The sequence below is a fragment of the Amblyraja radiata genome, chromosome 23 (assembly GCF_010909765.2).
Source record: "Amblyraja radiata isolate CabotCenter1 chromosome 23, sAmbRad1.1.pri, whole genome shotgun sequence".
Classification (NCBI taxonomy): domain Eukaryota; kingdom Metazoa; phylum Chordata; class Chondrichthyes; order Rajiformes; family Rajidae; genus Amblyraja; species Amblyraja radiata.
The window spans coordinates 1,604,422-1,615,939 of record NC_045978.1 but is presented as its reverse complement, the minus strand read 5'-3'; the positions used below and the strand labels follow the sequence as shown (position 1 = coordinate 1,615,939).

Here is an 11,518-nt window from a genome sequence, read left to right as displayed (position 1 = left end):
CCGCCTTCGATACAGTGGACCATGGAATTTTAATTTCCCGATTACAGCGCCAAGTGGGCATTTGTGGCAGTGCCCTGGGATGGTTCAGGTCCTATCTGGCAGACAGAACCATGCATGTAAGCCTTGCTGGCTTTGAATCCTCCTCCACTCCCTTGGTATATGGGGTTCCACAGGGCTCAATTTTAGGGCCCCTGCTCTTCTCTCTATACCTACTTCCTCTGGGCTCAATTTTAAGAAGGCATGGCATCTCCTTTCAATTTTACGCAGATGATAGCCAGTTATATATGCCACTCAGGAAAGAAGACGACTATTCTCTAAAATCACTTCTGTCTTGTCTTGAGGACATTAAGTCCTGGATGGCCTTAAACTTTCTGGGACTTAATGAAAAAAAGACAGAGGTGATTTTGTTTGGCCCCAATGGCTGCCGTGAACCTCCCTTTATTGACTTGGGTCCACTGGCATTGTCCGTAAAGCCAACAGTTTTAAACCTGGGTTTTAGGATGGACGGTGATTTTAAACTAGATAAACAAATAGGCGCGGTGGTTAAGTCCAGCTTCTTTCACCTAGGGAAGCTGGCAAAGGTGAAGCCCATCCTCGAGCGGGAGCATTTTGAAACAGTAATCCATGCCTTTATTACATCTAGGCTGGATTACTGTAACGCACTCTACTCTGGAGTCGCACGAGCTTCATTGGCTCGTCTCCAGCTGGTTCAAAATGCTGCCGCTCGCCTTTTGACCGGAACTCGAAATGGGGAGCACATTACGCCAATTTTGGCCTCCCTTCACTGGCTCCCAGTGCACTTTCGAGTTCATTTTAAAATTCTTTTATTTGTTTTCAAATCGTTGAATGGGCTCGCCCCGCCTTACCTCTCTGAGCTGCTCCACCTATATGCTCCTGCCCGGTGCCTCAGTTCAGCTGATCAGCTGCTCCTTGAGGTACCACGGTCTAAGCGGAAGCTCAGAGGGGATAGAGCCTTTTCTGTTGCTGCTCCGGCACTCTGGAACACCTTGCCGCTGCACATCAGACAGGCCCCCTCACTGTCCATCTTCAAATCCTCCCTAAAAACTCATTTTTATTCTCTGGCTTTCGACACTGGCTGAGACATTGCTCCTGTTCTTAGTGCTTTTAATGTCTTTTAATTTTTACTGTTTTTAGTCCTTCGTTTTACGGTTTTTAATGGTTTGTAATAACTTTTTGTCCATGAGTTCTCATGTACAGCATTTTGTGGCAACTGCGGTTGTTTAAAGCGCTTTATAAATAAAGTTTATTATTATTATTATTATTAATTCCCGTAAATTAATGGCCATTTAAATCATCTTGCAAGTGAGAATTTGTGGAACGTGATCGTTTGGAACGTTGCGATTGCAGTGAATTTGAACCCCATATCGGCAAGAAAAATACTGCCGGTTCGTATATAGTCACATTTTCATAACATGAAATTTTGATTAAAGGCATCCTAAGAAACACGTTTATATGTAAAAATAAACGGTGTATCTTGCTTTGTCCCCTACGTGAGATCCGTCCCGTTGTCGGCATTGACGGCTTTAGAAGACGATTTTAATTTTACTCCTGCTATTAAATTATCCAGCGCTAATTTTAATAAACTTAATAAAATGGATGTCCGAGCGATTTTTCTTCAGCAACTAAACAGCCTGACAAAGATCGATTTGAACAGGCTGGAGAAAAACGGCATTTTAAACCCGCCCCCCTCTTAAAGGCGCCAAAGTCGAGCACATGGCCAGTGACAGAACTGCAGCGCCGCTGAAGGTAAGTTTTGTAACATACCTACAAAGTCCAATGTCCGCAACGGGGTAGAGGTGAATGGGAGAGTACCCTAGCCTATGGAAGGTTGGTTCAGAAGCCTGATAACAGAGGGGAAGAAGCTGATCCTGAGATAACTGGGGAAGAAGCTCTAGTTTTGGACTCCCCCATATTTTACACGATAATCATACTGGCAGCAGAGGGAATCACACATGCATCACATATTCCATTTATTTTATAATACAAGCGGCTCACAGCCCATGTTACAAACATTTCCTTACAACATACAAGAATAAATTAATCAAATGGTGTAGTAGTTGTAAAAAGGTCACATTACTTTTTATGTACCGTCAAAAATATATTTCATATATTATTTGACTTAACGTAACTGAGCACAATTTATGAAGCTGGAAAAGGAACCTACTACAGAATATCATACATTGAATGTCGCAACATGCATCACCTACGAAACACAGAAACTGATTGTAAAAGGGGACAACACGCACTGATGAGCAGGATGGGGGGGGGGGGGGGGGGGGACATACTGAGGTGAATATTTTCTTGCTGTACATTGCTGTAATATCCTGCTTACACAGAGTTAGTATTTAAACTGGGGAGAGCACACTGAATAGCCTAGCTTGCTTTTCTGCTGAAATGAGTGGACAGAATGGCGCAGAAAAAATTCAGAGTGAAAGTACAATGCGTGTTGGATTGCATCTCACCGACACAGCATGAAGCTTGCAAGATTATTTATACCAGCCATTGATTTATGGGTCAGTATGGAGTCAATTGTGTCTCATCGTTGGCTGTTCAGGGTGTTTCAGGTTATTACAGTCAAGCCCCATTTTTTCGTTTTGGCACGAATTAGATCCAAGAATATTGCTTTGATCTTTCACAATCAAATTACATGATTTTTATAACTGAATGTCAAGGAATAAAGAAAGAATCAATTGCCTCAACCGGCCACATGGGCGCTAAGATTTACCGCAACCATGCACTAACAATGCCACAAACTCGGCAAAGGCCTAACGTTGCAGCACATGTTTTATCTTGGAGTTTAGCACAAACATTTTACTGGTTGACCACGACTTCACACACCTGGGACTGACAGGTGAGTATTGGTGTGATATCTCTTTCAGTAATGTCACAGAATGGGAGATAAAATATTCTTATGCCGAACAAAGTTGCACAAATGATCCATAACTCATTCTGTATAAAATAAATTGTAAAGAAAAATGCCAGACAAAGCAAAGTGTTTTACATATATTCCCCAGCGGTATTCTGAGCCACAACCAAACAACCTGATAGAGGTAGAATTTTAAGGTCCCTTGTAAAGTTTCAGGACTTTGTATAACTCAAATTTCACTCTTCTCTTATAAATATGTCTTCATGGCATTCATATTATCTACAAGGATGATAAGTTGATTAAAGTTTAGTAAAAGTATAAGAATTATGCTTTGACGGGACTTCAGTGGAACTGACAAGAGACGTACTGTACACAGTTGATACAACACTTTTGTTTTCAGCCAGTAACAAAGAGAGGGATGAATTTGGCTAAATCACACCCAAAGTACAACAAGTCACCTTTACAAGGCTCTCGGATAACTGCAATCTTCTGACACAGAGCACCTTACCCATGTCTGCATTAATCAGTGGGAACAGGTATGTAATGGCCAGAAACAGAATCTCCTCAACCTTATGGTTAACGCTCTGACTAATCCAATGACGTTAATTTCCATCGAGGTTTAACCTGTTTTTTTTCCATTTGCAAGTTAACGAGATTGGAACAGTGGATAAATGAATGGTGAGGCATTCTCCAGAGAAATGAAAACAGGTCACTTGAAATTAACATAGAACTTAGTTCAATGAGCAACATGTTAAAATAACTGTTTAACGCCTTTGATCAAATTATTTATTTCCAAATCCTGATTCGGGATCACATCAGAAAAGTCAAGCCTGTTTTACCCCCAAAAATGGACACAGAGTGCTGGAGTAACTCAGTGGGTCAGGCAGCATCTGTGGAGAACATGGATAGGTGACGTTTCACAGAGTGCTGGAGTAACTCAGCGGGTCAGGCAGCATCTGTGGAGAACATGGATAGGTGACGTTTCACAGAGTGCTGGAGTAACTCAGCGGGTCAGGCAGCATCTGTGGAGAACATGGATAGGTGACGTTTCACAGAGTGCTGGAGTAACTCAGCGGGTCAGGCAGCATCTCTGGAGGACATGGATAGGTGACATTTTGGATCGGGACTTGTCTTCTGAAGAGGGCCCCGACCCAAAACATCATCTATCCATGTTCTCGAGAAATGCTGCCTGGCCCGCTGAGTTACTCCAGCACTTTGTGTGTTATTTTGTGAACCAGCATCTGCAGTTCTTTGTATCACTTTTTTTTTTAACCACTTTAGTTTGGTACATTTTTAAGAGGTCCTGTTTTTCATTCCAGATTTCCAGTTTCTATGCAATTCAGCTTTTAATCTCATATATAAATCACTGCTCCCTAATGCACCCCATCCTATTTTGCAGTAAATAACCAGTTGATTTTGGAGCTTAAAGCAAACATTTTAACATTGTGCCTTAGTGGTTGATAACAACTTCACACACCTGGGACTGACAGGTGAGTATTTGTGTGATATCTCTTTCAGTAAAGTCACAGAAAGGGAAATAGAATGCTGAACAAAATTGTACACATGATCCATAACTCATTCTGTATGAAATAAATTGTAAAGAAAAATGCCAAAGTGTTTTACATATATTTCCCAGAAGTATTCTAAGCTGCAACCACACAACTTCAAGAACACTTTCTACACTGGACACATCACAGATTATTAAGATGAACCTTCAATTGTCTCAGTCACAAGTGATCAAACAATGGCTTACTCTGTTTATAGGTCAGGTGCCTGAAGACCAGTTGAAAGTTGCTTGAAAGTTAGAAGGACATTTTAGAGGCTTGTTTTCACAAAATAATTGGTTCCCTCCAAACTGTGCCTCTCCAATGTCAACCTGCTGCCTTTGGGAACATCAACGTCAACACAACAAACGTCTAACAGGAATATCATTGCCCAGTCTTAATTAGCATTTCTGATACGGGTTACCAGGAAATGCTAAATAAAACTAAGCCATACTTGGCTAATAGTGTCGTTTCAACAAATGTAACACAAGGACAACCAACAAAATGTACAGCTGGCAAAAATCAAAATTCAAACTGAATACGTCAGAACCTCTGGCAAATGTGGAACTCCCATAAAGTCTGGAGTGATCCTTGGCCATTGCGGGTAGTCCTGTGGGCAGGAGATGCCGTGTTCACCCTCGTTCCTGCCTCCCCAAGGGTTTGAACGCACAGAGTTATACAAAGGTCTTCTGGACGAGCACTTTTCCACAAGTCAGAGAAGGCTTCTTTGCCCAAAATGTCACTGCGTTACCCTGGCAACTCTTCTCATCGTCAAAAGGAACACAAGTAATCCAAGGCCACATCGTAGCAGAATTTGTATTGCTCCTGGAAGGGGAAAAAACAGAACATTCCCCATAAATCATGGGACTCTCATTGCGATTAGCAGCTCCGCATACATACATATCCACAATGGATCTATAAAAACCAATCCAGTGGCAGGAACCAAACCTGGCCACAAGGACACAGAAGGGCCGAATGGCTTACTCCTGCACCTATTGACTTAGAGTGCTGGAGTAACCCAGAAGACCAGGCAGCGTCTCTGGAGATCATTCGGCTCAGGATCCTTTAGACTGATTCTGTGCGGGTGGGGGAAGAAAGTTGGGAGAGAGGAGAGAATGATAGATGCGGTGGTAGACAAAAATGCTGGAGAAACTCAGCGGGTGCAGCAGCATCTATGGAGCGAAGGAAATAGGCAACGTTTCGGGCCGAAACCCAAAGGAAATAGGCAACGTTGCCTATTTCCTTCGCTCCATAGATGCTGCTGCACCCGCTGAGTTTCTCCAGCATTTCTACCTTAGATTTTCCAGCATCTAGAGTTCCTTCTTAAACAAATGATAGATGCGATGACTGAATGTCAACGATCTCAGCTCCAGATAAATTCCCCAGGCAACCATCTCCACCCCAAATCCCCACCGACCATCGATCACCTGTTCACACCGGGCCAATTAACCTACAAACCCGCACGGACTTTGGGATGTGGGAGGAAGCCGGAGCACCCGGAGAATACCCACACGGGTCACAGGGAGAACGTGCGAACTCCACACAGACAGCACCCGAGGTCAGGATCGAACCCGGGTCTCTGGCGCTGTGAGGCAGCAGCTCTACCCGCTGGGAGGGGGAGGAGAGGGAGAGGGGTGAGGAGAGGGAGATGGAGAGGGGGAGGAGAGAGGGGTGGGGGAGGGGAGGAGAGAGGGGAGGGGGAGAGAGGTGTGGGGGAGGGGGGAGATGGGGTATCACCATGAGGTACCACCTCCAGTTTAAATTCCATTTGGAATATTTTGGAGGACCAAGAAACCAAGAACCAAAGAACCAAGAACCACTGAAGTGGAATTATTTGCTGAAGCTGTAACTGCCCACGTCTAATATTTGGATGGCTACACGGATAGGAAAGGCTTGGAGAGTTATGGGCCAAGCGTGGGTAGGTGGGACTAGTGTAGTTGGGGCATGTTGGTCGGCGTGGGCAAGTTGGGCCACATTGTCTGATCTATGACCATGTTACTTTTGTTACAGTAACAACCAAAACGTAAATGCTATTTTAGCAGAGTGTTCAGTTTAACAGGTTAATGCATGACTATGAACCAAGGTCTATCTTAAAGAGGGTAAAACTTAGTGTCAACCCGGAAGGCCACCCATTCCCTCTCTACAGAGATGCTGTCTATCCCAATAGACAATAGGTGCAGGAGTAGGCCATTCGGCCCTTCGAGCCAGCACCACCATTCAATGTGATCATGGCTGATCATCCCCAATCAGTACCCCGTTCCTGCCTTCTCCCCATATCCCCTGACTCCGCTATCTTTAAGACTCCCGCTGAGTTGCTCCAGCATTTTGTGTTTTACCTTCAATTTAAACCAGCATCTGCAGTTCTTTCCTGCACGGGTTATTTCGGCACTTCGTCTTTTAAATCTAATAACGTCACTTGTAATTCCAGATCTAAAAACCTTTCTATAAACGTGACAAGATTAGCAGGGCACGCAGTGAGTATTCGGCCTTACCAGCGTGTCCACCATGTTGGATTTGTTGTTCCGTAGTGTTTTAACGGTGTGAAAAACATCTATTATATTCTGTTGATGAATCATCTCACAAATACTGCGGACAACACAGAGTGTTCCACTGCGCCCACCGCCGTTACTGAAAGACAAAAGCACCAGCATCTTCAACCAGTACACCACAAGGCTTTAAGGTGAGAGGGGTGAGATTTAATAGGGGCCTGAGTGGTTCAATGTTCATACCGCTGGGGTGTAAACTACCCAAGCGAAATATGAGGTGCTGCTCCTCCAATTTACAGTGGGACTCACTCTGGCCTTGGAGGAGGCCCAGGACAGAAAGGTCGGATTCGGAATGGGAGGGAGAGTTGAAGTGCTGGGCCACCAGGAGATCAGGTTGGTTATTGTGAACTGAGTGGAGGTGTTGGGCGAAGCGATCGCCAAGCCTACGCTTGGTCTCACCGATGTAGATATATGGGCGATAGTTTCTTCCCAGGAAAATGAACCATCCTACCATCAGCTAGAGTGTGGTCCTGACCTCCCATTTACCTCATTGGAGACCCTTGGGCTATCTTTGATCAGAATTTACTGGACTTTATCTTGCACTAAACGCTATTCACGTCTGTGCACTGTGGATGGTCATGTAATTGTGTAGTCATGTATTGTATCGTCTTTCCATTGACTGGTTAGCACGCAACAAGAGCTTTTCACTGTACCTCGGTACATGTGACAATAAACTAAAACAAACTCAAACTCAAATCGCAGGCAGGTGGGTCTAATGGGCCTGTCCCACTTACGCAACTTTTTTGGCGACTGCCGGCACCCGTCATAGTTGTTGCAGGTGGCCGAAAATGTTCAACATGTTGAAAATCCAGTGGCGACCTGAAAGACGCTACGACTCTTTGGGCGACTGAGGAGACGACTCACAAACATACAGGTGACACCCTGGCGACATGTCGCGGAGAGTCGTACCTTGTTCTGGTCGCTGCTAGATTTTCAACATGTTGAACATTTTCGGCAACCTGCAACAACCTATGACGGGTGCCAGCAGTCGCTGAAAAAGCCACGTAAGTGGGACAGGCCCATTAGTGTAATTAGGGGATCTTGGTTGGCATGGGCGAGTTGGGCTGAAGGGCCAGTTTCCGTGACTCTATAGGTAAAGGTGATGACAAGTGTGTGTTGCTGACACTCACAAACAGTGCACCACTGTACGCCCGTCACCACCGCTGTACTCTTCCTGCCACTTCTCCAAACGTTTGATCAGCTTCAGGAAAGACCGCTTGGACATGGGGATGTCCCTGTAGGAAGGCCAGCCAATGAACTGGAACTGCTGCACGATGCGATAGCCATCCTGAGGCTGCAAGGAAATTGACAGAGAGATCAGCGCCGACACGTGACCGCACTCCCACGCAAGCGCCCTCACGTGACTGCGTCCGCACTCCCACGCAACAAAATACACGCATCGCAAACTTTAACATCTGAAGCCAAACGCACAATGACATTTGGCCGTTTCATCACACGGGGTGAAGAAAGAGGGTTCACGTCGCGGCCCTGTCTCCACCAATCCTTCCACCACCACGCACAAGAAGCACAAGAAGTGACAAGACAGACACCATTGTGTGCAGATGCCGAGATGTGTGTTCAGCTCTGGCTGAACAACCTCTAATAGACAATAGACAATAGGTGTCTATTCGAGCCAGCACCGCCATTCAATGTGATCATGGCTGATCATCCCCAATCAGTACCTTGTTCCTGCCTTCTCCCCATACCCCCTGACTCCGTTATCTTTAAGAGCCCTATCTAGCTCTCTCTTGAAAGTTTCCAGAGAACCGGCCCCCACCGCCCTCTGAGAATCTTTTGTGTGGACTCGTTAAGAAGATTTCATCGTACGTTAAATCAAAGATGAGAAACAACACAAAATGTTGGAGACAAGAGAATGCAGATTGGTGGAATCTTGACTTGGAAAACAAAGTTCTGGAGGAACTCAATGGGTCAGGTAGCATCGGTGGAGGGAATGGACAGATCAGTCTGAGTTAAGGTCCAGACCCGAACCATGGTCTATCCATTCCCCCCACAGATGCTGCCTGACCCGCTGAGTTCCCCCAGCACCTTGTTTGTTGCAACAGAAAATATTGTCATCTATTGTGGTTTAACCACAAGGCAGGGGTGAGAACTGATATCCAATGGAGCTGAAGAACCATCATGATGTGTGTCAGAAACTGTCTTGGAGTGGCCGAGTTGTTATTTAATTAAAAGCAAAAATCATTCTGAGGGCTGGGACATTGATCGATTTACAGATGCTTAATCACTGATTGATTAAAAAGTCATCAAGCAAAATTAATCATCTTTAAAAAAAAACTTAATATGTCCAGTTTTTCTGCAGTGGGCAGACAGCCAATAGTTCTGAGCTTCACTTTATTCCAGTACGGTGATTCTGTCATCTATGGTTCAACTGATAATCTTTGCAGAAACGTCTGGGTCAACATGTAAGGCAACAGGTCACTGAGGCACAGCATGCGGTGGGTAGATACGTTGGTTATTGGTGAGGCAGCACCTGGAGTCTTGGTTCTCTCTACATCATCGTCTAGATCTCCCATATCCCCATGTTGGGGGAGTCCAGAACCAGGGGCCACAGTTTAAGAATAAAGGGTAAGCCATTTGGAACCGAGATGAGGAAACAATTTTTCACTTGTGAGTGTGGAATTCTCTGCCTCAGAGGGCGGTGGAGGCAGGTTCTCTGGATACTTTCAAGAGAGAGCTGGATGGGGCTCTTAAAGATAGCGGAGTCAGGGGATATGGGGAGAAGGCAGGAACAGGGTACTGATTGTGGATCTTAACCGTCTAATTTTAACCCTTTTATGTGCTTTTTAAAATCGTTTTATTATTCATACATTTGTCGTATTGCTTATTTTGCAATTTTTAATTATTGACTATTTTATTTTTTCTTTCCTGTAAAGCACCTTGAATTGCTGTTCGCACGAATGGTGCTATACAAATAAATTTGCCTTTGCCTTTGTGGATGATCAGCCATGATCACATTGAATGGAGGTGCTGGCTCGAAGGGCCGAATGGCCTACTCCTGCACCTATTGTCTGTTGTCTGTTGTATATTGTCTATTTCCCTTATCGCTAACTAGTCTGAAGAAGGGTCTCCATCCGAAACATCACCGATTACCTGCCCCGCTGAGTTACTCCAGCTTTTTGTGTCTATCTTGGTTTAAACCAGTATCTACAGTCACTTCCTACACATCTGGGATGTTGTGTTCAGTTTTGGTGACCCCCCGCTACATGAAAGATGCCCCTAAGCAGCAAAGTGGGCAGAGAGGGTTTTACGAGGATGTTGCCAGAACTCGATGGCCAGAGCCATAGGGAGAGGTTGGGCAGGTTAGGACTTTATTCCTTGGAGCGCAGGGGGCTGAGGGGCGATCTTGTGGAGATGAATAAAACCATGAGGGGAATAGACAAAGTGAATGCACAAAGTCTTTGTCCCAATGTAGGGGAACCAAGAACCAGAGGATATAGGTTTAAGGTGGGAGGTGAAAGATTAATATAAACCCGAGGGTCACATCTTCACACAGAGAGTGATAGACAACAGACAATAGACAACAGGTGCAGGAGTAGAGGCCATTCGGCCCTCCGAGACAGCACCGCCATTCAATGTGATCATGGTTGATCATCCCCAATCAGTACCCCGTTCCTGCCTTCTCCCCATATCCCCTGACTCCGCTATATTTATGAGCCTGATCTAGCTCTCTCTTGAAAGTAACCAGAGAACCGGCCTCCACTGCTCTCTGAGGCAGAGAATTCCACAGACTCACAACTCTCTGTGTGAAAAAGTGTTTCCTCATCTCGGTTCCAAATGGCTTACCCTTTATTCTTAAACTGTGGCCCCTGGTTCTGGACTCCCCCAACATGGGGATATGGGAGATCTAGACGATGATGTAGAGAGAACCAAGACTCCAGGTGCTGCCTCACCAATAACCAACGTATCTACCCACCGCATGCTGTGCCTCAGTGACCTGTTGCCTTACATGTTGACCCAGAAGTTTCTGCAAAGATTATCAGTTGAACCATAGATGCCAGAATCACCGTACTGGAATAAAGTGAAGCTCAGAACTATTGGCTGTCTGCCCACTGCAGAAAAACTGGACATATTAGTTTTTTTTTTAAAGATGATTAATTTTGCTTGATGACTTTTTAATCAATCAGTGATTAAGCATCTCTAAATCGATCAATGTCCCAGCCCTCAGAATGATTTTTGCTTTTAATTAAATAACAACTCGGCCACTCCAAGACAGTTTCTGACACACATCATGATGGTTCTTCAGCTCCATTGGATATCAGTTCTCACCCCTGCCTTGTGGTTAAACCACAATAGATGACAATATTTTCTGTTGCAACAAACAAGGTGCTGGGGGAACTCAGCGGGTCAGGCAACATCTGTGGGGGGAATGGATAGACCATGGTTCGGGTCTGGACCTTAACTCAGACTGATCTGTCCATTCCCTCCGCCGATGCTGCCTGACCCATTGAGTTCCTCCAGAACTTTGTTTTCCAAGTCAAGATTCCACCAATCTGCATTCTCTTGTCTCCAACATTTTGTGT

General features: G+C 45.0%; 1 protein-coding gene across 3 annotated transcripts in view; it reads right to left on the bottom strand.

The window, feature by feature from the left end:
* Window positions 1-4,067: 4,067 nt before the first annotated feature.
* Window positions 4,068-11,518, bottom strand: part of ptprt (protein tyrosine phosphatase receptor type T) — a 588,177-nt gene continuing 580,726 nt past the window's right edge. For all 3 annotated transcript variants that reach the window (XM_033041307.1, XM_033041304.1, XM_033041305.1), the window contains 3 exons: window positions 8,108-8,271; window positions 6,924-7,059; window positions 4,068-5,256 (listed from right to left, as the gene is read on the bottom strand). In XM_033041307.1, coding sequence (XP_032897198.1) covers window positions 5,203-5,256; window positions 6,924-7,059; window positions 8,108-8,271 — 354 coding nt within the window. In that variant the 3' untranslated portion in view covers window positions 4,068-5,202. The remainder of the gene's footprint in view (window positions 5,257-6,923; window positions 7,060-8,107; window positions 8,272-11,518) is intronic.